Here is a 19,389-nt window from a genome sequence, read left to right as displayed (position 1 = left end):
TCAGATACATGTAATGTGATCATCACATTCTGAATGCTGCTAATGCTCGAATTTTGATTTCAGACTGCCCTCCTGGAAAGTTTGGCTGGAAATGCAACGTTGAATGCAAATGCAAGACTGGCACTAGCCTCAGGTGTATTGAGGCTACAGGGAAGTGCAATGAAGGATGTGATAATGACAGTTACGGGCCTCACTGCCTGTTCGGTAAGTGTATTTTTTTGTTTATAAGTCAGTATGAGTTTTGTGCAGGGATTGGCTTGGATTTTGTCCACTAAAGGTCCATTGACTGACTCAGCCATGAATCAATCAGTCATTTTGCAAACCAATCAGTCAAGAAAAAAAAACGTTCCTTCCGCCACGGGACTGTCGCAATTGTGCATTATGGCAGTGAGGAGAAACTTCAGAAAGTTGTTTACAATGTACAAATAAGAGGAAAATTCAATTCAATTCTTAATTTTATTGTTTATTTTTCAATGGTCTTACATGAAGAGGAATAAAAGGTCTGAGGACCTCCAGGGCCTGGAAATACACACGCTGAGGCTGGGATGAAGAAGCGACTATCAGGCCCGAGTTACAATCGCCTGTGGCTGGTGTGGATACAGCCGATTCCCCTAACATCGTCATATGTCCGGGCAACCACTTTTGTTTCTTTTTCGGTGCTGTAATTGGACGGCAAGACATTTTAGATATTTTTGTCAGCGGAAATTGAGTGCTCAACCTAGGTAAACGTAGGATTGGCAAGCGAAACAAAGTAGCTGATGCCAGTTTTTAAAATACTCCAACTTTCGTCTGCTCGCTAAGTCTTGTGGCGCTCCCAGTCTTGCTGCGAGTCCTTTCGATCAAGATTTTTGCCAAAATAAGACGAGCTGACTGACTGCTGCATGTCTATCGGTCAAATGACGGATTGAAACCCATGTGTGTCGGTCTTTTCCAAATTTAACATGGCAAATGACCGACGCCCAAACCAATCCTTGTTTGTGTGTGATATTTTGTTTGGGGGGGGGGGGGGGGGGTGCGGGACAATAGAACCAGCTCTAACAATGGATATTCCATAGTTGGTTTTGCTTTCACTGTGTCTGTTTGTGTATTTTTACATTTAGTCAAGTTTTGACTTGGAAGCTTAGAAGCCTACACATTTATTGAAAGAGATTGGTCTTTAAAAATCTCAAATTTCTCATTGATATTAAAATATTAGTAATAGATTTAAAAATAATATCTTATTCTTATCACCCACCCCCTGATTCCAAAAACATATGTAGATAAGTTATGTTTGGGTTAAAAACAAGCTCAGAAAGTTAAAAAGAATAGAATGTTGTGAAGCGCTACACTAGCTTGTCAATTTCTGTTTGTGAACATGTCGCTGCGGGGTATGTAATTGACAACGCTGTTGAGCATTGCATTCAATTTCAGACACTGAGAGTTCGACAGATTGACTAAATGTAGTAATTTTGCTTAACGCGACTTATTTAGTTTATGTTTGTTTCTTTTTTCTCCACAGAAAAAAGCTGCATGTATGATGAAGCTGGTGAATCATACACGGGCACGGTGAACATGACAAAAAAGGGGATCCCGTGTAGGCAATGGGATTATATTAATGACAATGCAAAGTTCTTAAAGGGGGACAATCCCCAGAACTTTTGTCGCAACCCAGAGTTGTCTGCATCTGGGGCTTATGCTTCCAAGCCCTGGTGTTATGTGGACAGATCTCAGAATGATACAACGGGAAGCGACTTTGAATATTGCGAACTCCAAAAATGCTGTGAGTATTGGTGATTCCCTCCTCAATTTGTTTTACATGCTTGGTATGTGAAAGTCCTTGAGAGATCTTGGTCTGTTCAGATTTCACTCACGTGAATATTTCTTAATTTGTATGGTGTACTGGGGATATTTTTTGGTACATGTAAAAGAAAACTGATTATTAAAATTTGTATACATGTGTATGCGGTTTTTGTAAAAGTTTTTTTTAATAGTTTTTTTGGGGGGGTGAAGGCTCGTAATACCTTGACACTTTAGCAAACACTGGTGCGGAAAAGAAATGCATTCGCAGGGGTGGGAGTTTCCGTCCCAGGAGAATTTTGGCCAATTTTTTTTTAATTTCTTTTTTTTATAATCCCTGTCAGCTGTTGTAACTTGTATACAACTGGGTCAGCCACCTTTCAAAGAAAGTGGGTTCTGAAAAGGTGCCATGGTCATAGTACAAGTAGGATCAGGAATGTCATGTCATACTGGGGAACGTCTCTTAGTTGCTATCTATTTAAAAATTCATGCTATGCTAACTTAAGCTTAACGTCCTCACAGAAACTAGTGCCTATTAGGTACATGAAGTGGTTATATGGTGGGTAAAAATTCGTTAAAATTAATATTAAAAGTCCTACGGTTTTGAGCCATTAAGGACTTGAGTGTTTGTCCGCTTTCAAAAAGAGGAAAGAAAGAAACAAAAAATAAGGAGAGAAGGGCAGGGGGTGGGGTTGAGTTGATAATGCTCTGTGGAATTTGTTAAAATGAAAAGTAGTTAAGATGTTTCTTGGTAAGAATTATAAGTCTGTATTCTATATCTTGAATAACGGGCTTGTAATATTTTAATTCAAATCGAGTTAAAAAGTGGAACCTTTCAAGATCACCAATAAAACCAAATAGATGAGCAAGTAAGAGGAACACGAACAATAAATCTCAAAACTTTTTACAAATAAAAGGATTAAGATGTAAGCCACGAAGGCCGTGGTAATAAAAACAATATGTACAGTTTGGCGACTAGTGGGCCTTGGGTGAGGATATGTTGTCTAGAAGGTAGTCGCTGGAATCAGGAGGGATGGCGGGAGCCACTCGACCTCAAACTGAAACACGCTGATGTGATAATCTGGGCTTAGTTATACCCACAGTCCCATGTCCGAGTCCCTGACCAGTCGGCACAGCAGCAAGCTGTGTGACCAGCCTAGAGAACTGCTACTGCGCAGATAATCCTGGGGACTCAGACCATGGAGCTGCATATGGTCATATAAGGTTTTAAAGGTAATTCTATTTGTAGCGCATGGAGCGAAAATGTGTTGAAATGAATAGGGTTCTCCACAATGGCAGGACTTGTTAAAGATATGGAAGCGGCAGCCGCCGGCACGGAGGCGTCTGAAGATAGTGAGGAGGTTTGTTGGGAGATCGGGGTGTAGATCGTTCATATCAATGGGTTGATAGGACAGAGATGTTACGTACTGACTTCGAATGAGTTTACGGATTTTACTGTAGAACTCGGTTACTGAGTAGCCGATGTTAGTGTTAGCTGGGCTATATTCTGCCGCTTCTTTGGCAGCGACATCCGCCAGTTCATTTCCCCGGACCCCTACGTGAGAGGGGACCCAGAGAAATGATACGGATGTGCCGGATGAGATTAACTGGTGACATATAAAGAGGATTTCTCTTTGTAGCTCTGCCCGATTTGATGTGTTTCGATGCAGAGCTTGTAATGAAGAGCGCGAGTCAGAGCAGAAAACTACCGCACGCGGTGTGACTGGGAGGTCATTTATAAAAGTGCATGCCATGAGCAAGGCAAATAGCTCGGCTGAGAATATGGAGATGTCTTTATTAAGAGTGTATTTCCTTGAGATTTTGAGATCTGGGATCACAAAGGCGCAGCCAACGCTGCCGTCTGCAAATTTGGATCCGTCAGTAAAGACTTTTAAATGCTCCGAGAATTTGTAGTTTAGGGTTTCTTTTGTAACAGTAGCTAGGTAGACGGGGTTATCTTTTTTGGTAGTATTATCTTCACTGTCGTATATGATAGTAGGGGTTTCCTCAAGCCAAGGCGGGTAGGAGGGCGGGGGGACCCTGGCCAGCTCACTGACCTTCACCCCGCTATCGGCTAGAATGCGGTTTACTGTGTCGGATAAGGGTAGCGTTTTGGCCAAGAGTTGAGTGCTATGTTTGGTGTTGGCCTCATAATTTTGGTGCTGAGGAAAAAAGTCAGTCAGGACCTCGCAGGCAGAGTTCTCTACCGCGTGGGCTCTGACAGCATACTGAGCTGAACGGAGTTTTATCTCATCCACAAGGGGCAGCCACCCACACTCGCTGTAGACTCGACTCTTACTCGCTTGTTGGGAGAGTCCCAGAGCTATTTTGAGCGCCCTGCACTCTATAATAGCCAGTTTTTTCATGAGCGCCGGGCGCGTCGCGAAATAAGCTTCGCACCCGTAAAGGAGGCGGGAGCGAATTAATGCCCGCACTACCTCTGTGACACACTTACGTCCTCTGGCCCAGGATTGGGACGCCAGGTAGCGTATGATATAAAGATCCTTGTTGGCCTTATTGATCAGATGTTCGATATGACTGGTCCAGTTAAGTCGGGTATCGATGATAACGCCGAGGAACTTAACTTCTGAGCTCGGTTTGATAATATCACAACCTATCTTTATACTGCAGTTCCTGTACAGTTGTCTACGGGAGACAACAAGAAAGACTGTTTTATTTGAGGCTAGTTGGAAGCCGTTGGTGTACATATATTGACAGAGGTTGTCGATTTTAGTTTGGTAAGAAGATAAGTCAACAGTGTTGGTAACTCTGTTATGGCGTGGTCTATTAGTGTCTATTAAGGCGAGGTCGTCCGCATACAGAAGTACACTGGCACCGTCAACCCTAACAGAAGTAATGTCATAGAGCATGATGCTGAATAAGTTTGGCGCGATGATACTGCCCTGGGGAACCCCCATGTCCAGCGCATGGGTTTCGGACACCGAAGAGCCCACTCGGACAGACATCTTGCGATTGCTGATGAAGTTTTTGATGAATTGGTACATGTGGCCAGAGACACCGATTCTGCCGAGTTTTAGGAGTAGACGAGCATGCCAGACGCTGTCGTACGCAGATTTAATATCAAAGAAGGTTCCAAGAAGAGAATTATTACTATGTGCCAAGGTCTTTTTGATTTTTTCAGTGACGTGCACAATGTGGTCCGCACACGAACGACCTTGCCTAAAACCTGCCTGGCATGTAGGAATGATATTGTGTTTATTGAGGTGGAACTCCAGCCTCTGGTTCACCACACGCTCAAAGATCTTGCTGAGGTGGGGGGTTAGTGATATGGGGCGGTAACTGCCAGGTAGATTGCCCGGTTTTCCGCTCTTCAATACTGCTACTACTTGTGAGTCTGACCACGCTGCGGGGATAGTATCCTTTAACCAGCATAGGTTGAAAAACTGAGTGAGCAACTTAACAAAGTTAGGTGGTAGATGTTTTATCATGTGATATGATATTGGGTCTAAACCTGTGGATTTTTTTGGGTCTTTCACAGAAGAGATGGCGTTTTGGACTTCTTTTGCCTTAAACATGCAGTTTATAGGCAACTGGTTGTCATCTGGGGGGTATGTGAAACCCTTCTCCTGATCTAACCTATAATTGAGTCGTTCAGTATCTAGGGATTTTGATTGACTATTTTTGGCAAAGGTATCTGCTAATAGGTTTGCCTTTTCAGAGTCAGTTGTGGTCATTTTATCACCCGATAATAGTGGCTTTTCTTTAGTTCTGTATCTACATTTAAATCTGCGGATTTTCTTCCAGATTTTGCCACAGTCTTTGTAATCTTTAGTTTCTTTGTGGACAAAGTTTTTCCAGTTTTGAAGTTTAGCCTCAGCGGTGATCTGGTTAAATTGTATTTCAGCTGACTTCATATTCGTGAAGTTAGCGTCTGAGCAGTGCCTGAGATATGTCCTAATGTGATATCGCTTGTTTGCCAAGGCTTCATCACAGTCTGCATTCCACCACTCATTCCTTTTGGCCTTACAGTTAGGATTTACTGATTTAAGCGGAATGTGATTATTGGCAGCAGTGAGTATACATTGACGTATGTTATTGTAAGAGGCTTCGATGTCATCCGTAAGGAGAGTTTCCTCCCTGACACCCTCGAGCTCCGCACGGAAGCTGTCCCAATTTGCCTGTTTGTAATTGTACTTTTTTCTGACCTCCGAGTTATTGCGATTAGGGGCGAAGTGGCGGAAGGTAAGAACAATGGGTAAGTGATCGGAGCCGAGGGCGTCCGGGAAAACGTTCCAGTCGATGTCAGTGACTATGGCATTTGAGCAAAGGGAGAGATCGATTGCTGACGGGGAATGGTCAGCTCTGTCTGGAAGTCTGGTTGCCGAGCCATCGTTTAGTATACAAAAGTCAGTTTCCAAAATGACGTCAGCAAGGTTGCTATTGGCATGTTTGTATCTAGGGTTAGCAGAGTCCCACAGAGGGTGGTGATTATTAAAATCACCCATCACGCACCAGTGTGCCCTGCCATGATCCAGGGATTTTAGCCAGTCGGTAGTTCCTTTTTTATTACACCCGTGGGGGTAATATATGTTAACTATGTTGAGGTTTTTGGATCCTTTTATTTCGATTTCAACAGCACATGTACTGAGATTTTCTGAACTAGGGATGAGAGGTGCAAAGGGTTTGTAATTTAAGGAAGACTTTAGATAAATAGCTGTTTGAATGAGTTGCCCTGAGCCCTTTTGCTCTACTATGGGAGGGAAGTCAAAACCATCTATAGAAGGCAGTAGGGAGCGTTTTCTCTTGACTGACTGGATAACTAAGATGTCAGCAGAGTGATTTGATATATAATTATATAGCTGAGAGAAGTTAGAGTTGATAGAGCGACAGTTCCACTGTAATATGATAAATCCGTGACCGCTTTCACTTTGTTCAGCCATTTTAACACGCACAAAGAAGGTAAGTTAAAGGGCAGATTTAAAATAGGTTAAAAAGTGGTTTTGACAGCTTTCATATCCGTCACGGACAACTGCTTGGCACCAGCAAGGGCGCCCAGCGCCAGAGTGGCGCCGCCCGGAATGAAGCGTTCAACCTTGGTGTTGGAGAGTTGTGTGTATGTAGCTGAGAGGGAGTCGATCAGGTCGAGAGGACTCTGCATCTGTCTGGCCTTAACCATGAAGCCGAGGCACTGCTCGATGAAACCTTGAAGGCCTCTTTGTTGTTCATTTAAATTTGCATATTGCTCTCCTGTTTTTAGCTTATCTAGTGCAGCGTCGGCTAGCTCAAGCTCTGCCTTCTCCTGCTCCTCCCTCATCTGCTGCTTTATTTCCTGTTCAGTTTTAAGTTTGTATTCTCTGAATCTCTGGGCCAATCCCTCCTCCATTCTCCCCATCAACCTCTCGAAGAGCTGCTCTTCTTTCGAGTCCTCCTTCCTGTTCTGGGCTTTGCGTAGGAGGGAGGCCTTTAACCCGGGGGTCCCATGAAGCGGCGCCTCTGCCCGAGCCGTCTGGGACTTACAGGGCGCCTGGGGGCCAGGATTTGGATTTTGCGAAGTTGTTTGGTGCTTCGCGGTTGCAGCAGAACTGTCCGCATGAACTGGAAGGAGTGTATTGTCATGTTCGGTCATTTTGTTTTTGATTTCTTGTATTTTATTTACTTGCCCACCCAGGGGGGGTCTCTGGACAGCCAAAGAGTACCCGGACCGGGGGGTTGAGGTCCGCCGGATCGGTTGCGGAGGGGGACGCCAGAAGGAGTCCCTCATTTCCGCTGGGGCAGTCGCTGTTTTATTTTGTTGTTTGGCGAGCTCGCGCCGCGCCCGATCCAGGGCCTCAGAATATGGTATGTATGCTGCCGACCTGATCTTATTGGCCTGCAACCTCAGTCTCATTTCCGGGCATCCAAGATAAGCGGCGGAATGCTCGCCCTTGCAGTTTACGCAATGTTTGGCCTTGGTGCACGTCGCTCCGTCGTGGCCCTTGGAGCCACATCGGGGGCAGATCTGCACTTTTGATTTGCATTGTTGTTTTAGGTGCGATAGTCTCTGGCACTTCGTACAGCGCCGCACTGGAGGAGTGTAGGGTTCGACGCCGTACACCTCACTCTCCAGAACGACGCTGTCTGGAAGAATTGCCGTTGTAAACGTGACACGGACCGCCTGAGACGGTTTCCCATCCCTAAGGAGAAGACGGCGAAAAGATCGAACCGAGGAGGGGCCCTTTTCTACAAGACTCCCATCCTCCATCCGGACGCGCACGCCCACTGCCATCTCAGACAGGTCTGTTCCTGAATGTATTGTGGGTATGCGTTTAATGACACCTTCGGTTGTTACCTCCGGACGGTGGCATTTCACTTTGATGCCGCCGATCGAGTCCAGCCTCAATAGCTTGTTTTGTTGTGATGCTGAGGAGCACCCTACCAGGACGCTCCCAGCTGCCAGCATGCGTATTTCTTTGACCTCGCCGATGGCAAGGTCAAAAGTTTTTTTCCTCCTGAGGCCGAGTCCCTGCAATGTTGCAGGGCCCTCCTTCAGGTCCTGCACCACCACGGGGAACTCTAAGAAGGAGGGAGGAGGTTGCTTGGGTTGGTAAAGAAGTTTTCTTCGGGGTCTTTGTTTTGTGTGTGTGTGTGTATTGGCAGGTGGTAGTGGCTGTTGAGTTGTCTGGTTTTCTTGTGATTCAGTTAGGGGTTGGGAGGTGTCGACCCCCCGGGCAGATGTTGCATGGGAAATACCTGTGTTTCCCTGAAGAGGGGGACCCTCGCAGAGGACCTTTTGCTTCTTTTTCTTTTTGGGCTTCTTACGATTGACTTCGGTGAAGTCTTCCTCAAAATGATCAGTAATCTGAGAGCGTGGGGGGCTATCCCGGAAGAGAAGAGATTCCGGAGAGCTCTGCCCCCCCTCAGGGTCGTCCTCCCGCAATCTCTTTCTCTTGAAAGGAGAAGATATGCTGGTTTTCTCATTGGTGATTGCTTTATTAAGCTGTTTGGATTTTGGGGACTGACCAGTCCGGCTGGCCCGGTCAGTCTCATTCAGTGATTCCATGGGAATATCTGGGGCGCGGTCAGAACCGCTTGCTGTTTGGTCCATATTAAGGGACCAATCTTGCTCCCTCAGAGCAGTGGTGTCCGTTGGAAGGTAGTTATCTACCCAGATGAACGTTTCCCGCCTATCAGCAAAGGTGGTGTTTGGCAGTTTGTGTTTAGCAACTTGGCTCATCACTTACAAGGTACGGTACGGTCACCAAGAAAAAACAAGCCAAACAGCTCAGGGTTAAAAAGGCAGGATAAAAGCAGGGTAACAAAAGCGTCCCTAGACAAAGAGTGAGCTGAAGCTCACCCCTCTAGCGACTTTCACTTCTCTCCCGAGAAACACGAGGACTCCTGCAGGGCGAGTGGGAACGCCACCAAGGGCAGCTAGCCCCCTTTCTGGACCCACGCCAAGAGCAGAGGGAGCTGTGTCGTGTGTTTAAGACACAACGAAAATGTGATTGTCCCCCTTTACCCTCAGGAATTCGGGAGAAAATCGCTATTTGAGCACTGACTTGGCTATGTAACTCGAGGTGCGTTAAAGCAGTCGCTATGTAATCAGCATGTTTGCTTGTGAAAGAACGCACTCTACGGGCCAGCAACTGCAGTGAATTACTCGTGCTGAGTGTGACATGACATGCACGTGACAGAACACGACCTATGACATGACATGGGTAAAAATTCAGGTCATCTACTTCTTTATATACCCTACTTACAGGGATTCAGAGACCTTCAGTGGTAGAGAAAATTTGCATTCCTGATCTATGAACCAGTGGTAATTTGCTTCAGATACATTGAGTCCTTTAGAAAGTTAGCAAGTCAAACAAACTTGTTTGAAACATATTTCTCTTTTAATTCAAGCTATGATTCAACAGTTATTTGCAAATTTAACTTCTAAAATGATGAATTGAAAAGCAGCATCAGGCGATTGTGCATGGCAAGGGATATAAATCTGGAGGTTTCTGTTTTTGTCTAAACCATCTTCCTTTCAACCTGAGCAGGTACCGCCCAGTGTTGTTGCCAGGCCTCGGTCTTCGGTCTCCGGCGCATTGGACCTAGCCTTGTCCGGTCGATGGACCGATAGTTTTTACGTTTTGGTGGTTAACTGACCGATACATATTCGTACAAGGCGGACAAGGTCTGCAATGAATGGAATGGGAGTTGCAAAGTCGGAAAACAAACCCCGATCGAAATGCTCATGTTCGCTACGAGTGAAAATGCACTCGGTGCTGAGTCTGTGTTTGTCGTCATTGACACTCGAGGCTGCGTTTACGGAAATACTCGATCCAGCCGAAAACGGCGCAAACAGCGGAAAGTTCATCAATATAGTACTAAGGCATGGTAATGCGAAGATCAGGCAGCATCCCTACATTCGCACACCGGGCACTGTATTGGAAAGGGTAGGCCAGGAATGTCAGGCTCTTTCTCCTTGCAAAGTTTATGAACAATTAAAACTAGGAAGCGCAAAGTTTATGAACAATTAAAACTAGGAAGCGACATCAAAGCAATGCCAAAGGACTTGAAACAGGTTCAGAATAAGAAGGATAGAGAAAAACGGGAATAGCCTGAACATTTTGCAAAACAAAAAGTTGCTAAAAGTTGCAACAAAGTTATAAAAAAACAATTGCAAGAAAGGTGCAAACAAACTTGCAAAAAATTGCAAACACATATAATCTAATAATTGTTTCGCTATTTTCGTTGTTTTCGGTAAATAGGCTTTATTGTCATTTTTGCGTAAAAAGATAGATTTAACTCCGGACTGTAAGTTATTTTGCATTGCATGTATCAAAGGTATGGCGGTACAATTTGGACCTATTGTTTTTTTAAAGCCAGGAAATTTGGACCTATTGTTTGTTTTTTAGGGAGGTCCAAGTGACCTATTGTCTTCTTAGGCTGGCAACAACACTGGGTACCGCCCTTTTGAAGGTGTTGAATTGAAACAAACTGACTTGAAACTTGTTTCTCATTTGGTTCAAACTATGGTTCAACAATTTGAGAATTTACCTCCTGCAATGATAAATTCATAAGCTACAAGTAAATAAGATGTGATAGAAGGGAAGTGACTGTTATTTCCTGTGTTTGTCTAAACTTTTTGTTAGCATGGCGATTTTCCTTTAATTAGGTCAACTTTTTTTTTAATCAAAGACAGAACTAGGATGAAATCAAATACCTTCAAGTTTACAAGATTTTTAATTTTGTGCATCTTCAATTTTAAGTTTTTGTTTAAGTTATGAGAGGCTTCTAAAACCCTCCTGGAAATGTGTTTACCTCTTGTTTTTGTTGACCCCTAGCAAGACTGATGCAACCAAACACCTTCAAGAATAGAGGTTTTTGATTTTGTGCGCCCCTCCCCCTGTTTTGTGCGCCCCCCCAGGCTGTTTTCAATTTTAAAATTAAAGCCAGGAGAGGCTCAAATAGCCTCTCTTGAAATGCTAAAATTCATTTTCAGCTGGGTGGTTACAAATACCTTCAAGTTTACAAGATTTTTTTATATTATGCATCTCCAAAAAGCTTGTTTGTTCTTGGATTTAGAGTCAGGAGAGGCCACCTAAACCCTCCCTAAAATTTGTTCATCTTACCACAGTCACTTCGTTGTTTAGACCTCCCTAAAATGCTAAAATTCGTTTTTGTCTGGGGGGCACTGCACCCCACCGGGCCTTAGCTGGACCCGGGCCTTACAAAATGTTCAGTCCTGGCATCTCCAAAAAGCTTGTTTGTTCTTAGATTTAGAGTCAGGAGAAGCCTGAAAGGCTAAAATTCATTTTCGGCTGGGTGGTTACAAATCCCTTCAAGTTTACAAGATTGTTCATATTATGCATCACCAAAAAGCTTGTTTGTTCTTAGATTTAGAGTCAGGAGAGGCCACCTAAACCCTCCCTAAAATGCTAACATTCGTTTTTGTCTGGGGGGCACTGCACCCCACCGGGCCTTAGCGGCACCTGGACCCGGGCCTTACAAAATGTTCAGTCCTGGCAACATTTTGGGCTCCCACCCATGGCATTAAATACATGGCCATGACTTACATGTGTCTTATTTCATTCCTGAAAATGATTAAAGGCTGTGCGTGTTTTTGTTGGAACAATGGAAGTCAAAACTTAGCTAGACACTCATTCATAGGGCATGTCTAAATGTCGAACTCTAAAATGCGCAGAGTTCTTTTCCTCTTTCTGTCTCTCTTTTACAAACACACAGAGTCTCTCTCTGTAATGGCAAGATGATGCTTGCCCTACCAAAGTGTTAGTGTCAAAAGTCAAGGCAGATAAGATAAAGAATAAGAGCTAATGGTCGGGAGGTTGAGGGGCCAAAAACCATTCCTAACCCTATCCCACCAGGTACAGCAAGTCTGTAGGATACAGTTTATGTGTTGTACATTATAAACAGTGCACACATGTTTTTTTTAGTATTCTTGTATTGCAAAAGGCAAAGAGAGCTGTGTGTGTGGTGTGTGTGTATGGTAACTTTTCATGAAAACAAAACAGGAAAGACACAAACTTAATAGAGAAATGCGTAAATAAGTGGTAAGTGGTAAAGAGACTTAGAGGGGAAAGCTGTATACATCTAACACACATGAATTACTTAACTTAAGGAGGGTTACTGTAGCAAGTTGAGTAGGTTATGGTCTGATTGCAAAAAAGAGTGTGGTATGGGGCCAACATAATCTAACTTCAACATAAAACTTTCATTGAATCTTGTTTATGAACTATGGGGCCAACATAATCTAACTTCAACATAAACTTTCATTGAATCTTGTTTATAAACTATTTATTTACAATTTTTGTATGTTGTTTTTTGCAGCCTGCCCGAAGTACTTGTTTGGCATTGGGTGCACCAAGCAGTGTCACTGTAACATGACAGATGAAGTGTGTGGCGCCACGAATGGACTGTGTCGCTCTGGCTGTGCACCAGGATGGGTTGGCAGCGGCTGCCAGAAAAGTCAGTCGATTTGCTTGTCTCTTTTGTCCTTGTTTTATTTTTTTGGTGGAAGGGACGACATGTATCATTGTGTGGTTGTCTATTCATGTGTTAAGTGTAAGTTCGTTTTTTGCTTAAAGTGTGTACAATTCTGTACAGGTTCCAGGTATTTTTGGCTCGCCTGAGCAATCAGCGAATCTTAGTTTTCAGCAGTCTCCTGCGGGCAAAAACCTTTACTTTGAGACCAAAAAACACTGTACTCACGTTAAAATGACGAACCGGAAACAAATAACATCGACGTTTCTACCTATGGGTCCTCTTCAGGCACGAAAAGACAAGTACACACAAAAATGAAGAAAGACGATAGAACAGAAAGAAAGGAAAATCACTTTCTTTCTGTTCTATCGTCTTTCTTCTTTTTTTGTGTGTGTACTTGTCTTTTCGTGCCTGAAAAAGACCCATAGGTCGAAACGTCGCCGTTATTTGTGCCCTGTTTGTCATTGTAACGTGAGTACAGTGCTTTTTGGTCTTTTTGTTGTTCGCTCTCACGTGCAGTCGCCATTATTTATTTGCTTTATTTTGAGATTTTCTCAGACACTGTTAGAGCTAGAACTTTGAAACTTCACACACTTTTAGACTTTGAAGGCTTCCAAGCATGAACCTAGTTGGGGTGACCCTAGTCTAATGTGTGTGTGTGATAGTTTCTTTCGCTCTTTATGTTTTGTGAGGGAGCAACTATCACTATCAGTATATTAGCATAGCCTTCTCAGGGCCGGTAGGGGGTGGGGGAAGGGTACACAAATGACTGTGTTGGTCTTACTAGATCTGTTTTCTCCAGTATGAATTAGTAGCTCAGAGAATGCAAAACGAACTGGTGTGCATTGCTTGCTTATTTTAATCTTCAGCTTGCACACAAGCTGTGCGTGGCTTCTGTGATAATTTGTGGAGATCTGCACACTTTTGTTGTTGAAAACTGTTCTACGATGATTTGAGATTGAGAGTTTATAATATTCTGTGCAGAATGTGACTTGGGCAAGTATGGCAGCGGTTGTTCCCAGACTTGTGAAAAATGTGACCGTGACGACTGCGACCCAGAGACAGGGGTGTGTCGCAGTGGTTGTGTCGAAGGTTTCTCAGGAATTTACTGCAATAAGAGTGAGTTAATCTGAAATTTTTTGTTTTCTTTTTTCCCCACTCCTACAGATGTTGTTAGATTCTTGCTAGCTACAGTTAAAAATCAATCATTTTGATAGTATACGTTATTTGTATTTTTTTTACCAAAATATGACATTTGACTCTCACCAGCCATTGTTCTACGAGACAGGGCTAGTGGTCATATTGAAAAATGACTGTTGAGATCAGTTTCAAATCAATCCAATTTAGTCAGAAATCTTTATATTTTTTACGAGTCAAAATAATAGTTTTACTTTTAGTCAGACCCGGATTTCACATGGCTCAAAGATGGGAAATCCAATGTGCAGTGCATCAACATTTATTCATTGGTTGAAAGTTGACTGTTTAGTTGCCTATTTTTTTCTGTAGGCAAAATGGTGCATATTTTCTATGTATTGATCGCTGTTGTCAAATCATACAGTGTCCTCTTGTGGGGAATGTTCCCATTTCCTTTGTCCTTAGGCAGTTTGATGATGTAAGGTAGATTTTATCTGTCAGTTGATGTGACTTTCATTTGATTCAAAATAGGGCATAATTATTCACTGATTGATAGTGTGATATGCAACTTCAGACAATTTGCCGAAGGAAATTCCCACACAGTCGTACTCATCAAACTTCCCCCCTTTTCAGACCTTGTTTTTTCACATTTTCTGTTCATTACCTCTGTCATTTTACCCCTATTTTAAGATGACCTCCTTTTTAAGACCTGATTTTCTCAGATTTGTGGAGGTCTTAGAAGTGGGTTCCCCTGTATTAAAAAACTGCTTGTGATGTCAACAGTGACCCAAATATGCAAGAAATATGTTTAAGCATACACTACATTGGGGTGTGCACGTTAAAAATCCCACGATTGACAAAAGGGTCTTTCCTGGCAAAATTGTATAGGCATAGATAAAAAATGTCGACCAAATACCCGTGTGACTTGGAATAATAAGCCGTGAAAAGTAAATATTCGCCGTAATGGCTTCAGATTTACTGGCCGATGTGAATGCGTGATATATTGTGTAAAAAATTCCATCTCACACGGCAGAAATTAATATGTAAAGCGCTTAGAGAACGTCAAATCTCCTATATAAATAAATAAAATACTCTTACATGATGTAATTGTGTATTTTTGGTTTGTGTTTTTGCTTTTTAGGCTGAGCAGGGTGGGCTTATGAATGAAAGATATCAGTGTATGAGTAAACATTACTGATTGGATTATACACATCAAAACTGTGAGCAAGAGCTATTCATATGTGCAGTTACTGATTGCTGTTTGTTGCAATTTCAGGTTGCGAGGTTGGGAGATTTGGCAAAGACTGTGCCTTTTTATGTGGTAACTGCAAAGATGGCAAACAATGTGATATTTTGACTGGCGTGTGCATGGGTTGTGCTGATGGCTACGATACCAGTGACATAATGTGTCAGACAAGTGAGTCTTTCTGTCGACGATTCTGTGTGTGTGTGTGTGGGGGGGGGGGTGGTGGTGGTGGTGTTGTAGGAGAAAGAGTAAAGATTCAGTTGTGAATTGGTCTCCTTTAACCCTGAATACATATTCAAGATTTTCAGTAAGATAATAAAACATAGCTACAGATGAGGCTTTTTATTCTCATTTACTACTAGGACTGAAGCCAATGCATTTCAGTGAATGATCAAGTATTTTTGAGCTATATGGTGATTTTCAACTCCAACAGTCAAATCCTTTCCAAATATGCATTTACCATGAATAGCTGATATTGTATACTTGTGTGCATCTTTAAAGGGTGCTAACGTTGGTTCTGAAATAAGAACTCGGAGATTATACAGCTGGTGTCAAGTCAGCAACAATGCCCATATTATGATAACTCTCCATTCAAGTTCACATCTGTAATTTGTGATTGTTTGCAGAATGCAGGGACGGCAAGTTTGGAGCTCACTGTTCGAAGCGCTGTGGGAATTGCAAGGATGGTGAGAGCTGTCATCACGCAAAGGGCACCTGTGAGAACGGCTGCAAAGTCGGCTACCATGGTGATGGCTGCTCGCAAGGTGAGTTCAACAGGAAAAGCATTGATTCTACAGTTCTTGATGTTGAGCATAAATGTTGAGACAAGCGGAGCCTCAAGAGAGACAATTCATTTCAGAGTTGTAGCATACTAATGCAGACCTGGGAACCCATACGATTTCGCCGTATTTTGTACGCATCAGGCATGGGAATTATCCGTGAAATCGCGGATTTTCGCGAAAAGGAAATTACGTTTCAGCTCAAATAAAAAATTGTCCGCAAAAAAAAAAGGTAAAATAAATGATATATATACTATTGTCTCTCTATCCATTATTTGCTTACACGAGAACTATCAAAATATTGGTCTAAAATGCTAACATTCGTTTTCCTTCCGGGGGGGCTTCGTCCCTCTGTACTCTGCCCCTGTACCCTGCCAGGGCCTAGGCGGCCCCTGGACCTCGGCCTATTTTCAGAGTTTTTTCTATTTTGGAATTCCCATGCCTGACGCATGATTGTCTAGAATACGATCAGTACGGTCAGTGAAATAAAATACGAGGAACAATTCCTGGGCTACTTGTCTTCACAAGCGCATCCCGAAGCTGATCCAGCATTTTGACACATGATTACAGTTTTTGTCAGTAAACATTGAAAGAAGCATTTGTTATAAATGTATTGGTAAACTTGATTAACGGTGCGACGGACGCATTTGAAGCATGTTCGAATCATAGATGTTCAAATGATGTGTGGAGTACGCTAATTTTTTTCTGAAAATACTCAAGTGCAAAACAGGGGTTCCCAGGTCTGCTAATGGCAGCTTTTTTACATTTAGTCAAGTAGTGACTGAATGTTTTAACAAGAGAGGGGAGCGAGGTTTGTCTCCCTGTGTGTGTGTGTGTGTCTGTCTGTGAAAAGCTTTTCTCAAAATGGTTAATCACGCCTCGGCATTCTTGTTCTTTAAAATGACATGTAGGAGAGGAACATGTTTGTAATCATATTTTGGGTTTTGTCTTTTTCAAGGTATGTCTTTCTGCATTCATCGGCAAGTTATGTGAATTCCAAAAGAAAAAAATGTTACCTTGACCTTTCCTTTTGCTCTGCCTTTTCAGGATGTGACGACTATTTCTACGGAGAGGGGTGCACAAGCGCCTGTGGCAACTGCAAGGACAACAGCACCTGTGACAAAGCCTCGGGATACTGTCTGTACGGCTGCGTGGATGGTTACAGTGGGGCTGGTTGTCGCACTGGTGAGTCTGTGATTCACATATTTTCTCTGCTTTAGCTGAGAAGTGATAGTGCAGGTTTGGTTTAACTCATTGTCTCCCAGGTACGGATATATCAGTACCCACTCATATGGCTCTATCTGAGCAGGTACGGATGTATCCGCTCAGACTGTTAGCTTCAGTCGCTTCCTGTAACGTCCATGGAACGCCTGCATTCCAGTGTGTTGATACACAGTTACTACACAGTTACTACAATTCTGAGTTACAGCTGGTCTCGGCTAAAACAAACTTGGTCAACATAGCTGGGGTAGAACGTGTTAAGGAAAACTTTTCATTCAATTTCAATATCGTGACAAATGCGAAAAATAGATCCATGCTTAAGTTTATACTCTTAGCTAATATGTATTTGTTATGGGAGCTTTCCATAAAATCCTTGAATTTTTCGATTTTCTGTTCCACTGAAGAGGTTAATTCAAAGCCTCTATGAAGAAGAGTCTGTGAAGGCAAGGTTTTATCAGAGAGGGATTCAAGGATCTTGATTGGAAGTTTTAAGTAATGATAGGAAACTGAAGAAAAGGCAGGAATGTAAGAATCATTGGAGTTCTTGTGAACACTGTGAATATGGGGTACTTGTATTGTGGGTTAAGCGATGTGGTGGAGGATAAAAGTATGATGAACAGAAGTAATTTTCTTAATTTATCCTCTTCCCGTGACATTACAATAGTGACTGCTGTTTTGTATTTAGTTGGTGGTAAATGCTTTTTTTTGTACAGCTATGTGAACATTTCACAAAACTAGTTTATTTCTTTATGAAACTGAGTGTTTCTTGTATGAGGTGTTTTTGTATTTAAACTCCTGATCCTCTTATCCTCTAGCTCACCAGCACCCCATCACCCACTTTTAATTTGATTGTTGATATTTGCAGCCATGATCAGAAGCCAGCCAGCATCAGTGGGATGGGGCATCGGTGCAGGAGTGGGCGCTTTCATCATTGTCCTCATCATCATCGTTATCATCATCGTCTGGAGGTATGAACAGTTTTAACTTGACAAAAAACCTAAAGGGGAATCAACACATAAAGTGTTTAAAATGTTTGGTTCTTTGGAGCATTCGGACCAACTTTTCAAAATTTTGATTTGCAGTGTAAATTAATATTCATTATTGTAATGTGGAGGCTTGAAGCTGATGGGTTTTGTTTGCTGCTTCGGGGCGGGGATGTAGCTCAGTCGGTAGCGCGCTGGATTTGTATCCAGTTGGCCGCTGTCAGCGTGAGTTCGTCCCCACGTTCGGCGAGAGATTTATTTCTCAGAGTCAACTTTGTGTGCAGACTCTCCTCGGTGTTCGAACACCCCCGTGTGTACACGCAAGCACAAGACCAAGTGCGCAACGAAAAAGATCCTGTAATCCATGTCAGAGTTCGGTGGGTTATAGAAACACGAAAATACCCAGCATGCTTCCTCCGAAAACGGCGTATGGCTGCCTAAATGGCGGGGTAAAAAACTGTCATACACGTAAAATTCCACTCGTGCACAAAACACGAGTGTACGTGGGAGTTTCAGCCCACGAACGCAGAAGAAGAAGAAGTTTGCTGCTTCAAGGATAAACACACGCATTCAAGTATGGAGATGCATAACATGAGTTCTCTCTCTCACACACACACATATATATACACACACGCACGCACACACACACACACACACACACACACACACACACACACACACACACACACACACACACACACACACACACACACACACACTGTCTCTCTCTCTCTCTCTCTCTCTCTCTCTCTCTCTCTCTCTCTCTCACACACGCACACACACACCGCCTCTGTCTGTCTGCCTCTCTCTCTGTCTCCCCTACTCTTTCTCCCTCTCTCTCCGTTACAAACCAATAGTTTATAACCAGTATTTTTTCTTCTGTGTTTGAGGAGGAGGCGTAACAAGAAGATGAACGTCAGCAAGAACTATCTGGAGGAGGCGGCCAAGGAGGATTGTGGGAACAATGTGCAGAACGAGCGCTGCATGCTGTTAGGCGATTCACGTGTTGGTGAGTACTTTGAACAACTTTGGTACTAATTGAACAAACCATTCACATGACCAGTATTGAAAACAGTTCTGTAAATGAAAACAATGCCATTTGCTTTGATTTTGAATTTGCTACAAACATCAATTGAATGAAAGGATTTCTGTTTGTTGTTTGAAAACTGCAAGGAGAGTCGACAGCTGAACAGTTCAGGTTTTTCCATGATGGTTGAGGTTGAGGTGTCATCTAGAGCTTGTTGTGATTTGGAAAGGGATGTAGTTAAAATCAATAGAACACCACATTTAAAACATAGGTACGATTTTCATCCGAGAG

The 19,389-nt window shown here is 43.0% G+C and overlaps 1 protein-coding gene across 2 annotated transcripts in view; it reads left to right on the top strand.

Annotated features, from left to right (window-relative positions):
* The window catches only part of LOC138966415 (receptor-type tyrosine-protein phosphatase epsilon-like), a 58,587-nt gene that overhangs the window by 3,251 nt on the left and 35,947 nt on the right, over positions 1-19,389 (top strand). Inside the window, exons 2-10 of one of the 2 annotated variants that reach the window (XM_070338647.1) lie at positions 64-204; positions 1,499-1,759; positions 12,556-12,693; positions 13,693-13,827; positions 15,119-15,259; positions 15,715-15,852; positions 16,915-17,052; positions 17,954-18,056; positions 18,965-19,080. In XM_070338647.1, the coding sequence (XP_070194748.1) occupies positions 64-204; positions 1,499-1,759; positions 12,556-12,693; positions 13,693-13,827; positions 15,119-15,259; positions 15,715-15,852; positions 16,915-17,052; positions 17,954-18,056; positions 18,965-19,080 (1,311 nt within the window). Of the gene's footprint in view, positions 1-63; positions 205-1,498; positions 1,760-12,555; positions 12,694-13,692; positions 13,828-15,118; positions 15,260-15,714; positions 15,853-16,914; positions 17,053-17,953; positions 18,057-18,961; positions 19,081-19,389 lie in introns of both variants that reach the window. The other variant, XM_070338646.1, reaches the window with a different exon arrangement.

The sequence above is a fragment of the Littorina saxatilis genome, linkage group LG5, assembly GCF_037325665.1.
Source record: "Littorina saxatilis isolate snail1 linkage group LG5, US_GU_Lsax_2.0, whole genome shotgun sequence".
NCBI lineage: Eukaryota > Metazoa > Mollusca > Gastropoda > Littorinimorpha > Littorinidae > Littorina > Littorina saxatilis.
Note: the sequence above shows the minus strand (reverse complement) of the source record. Positions and strands in the feature narration are given on the sequence as shown.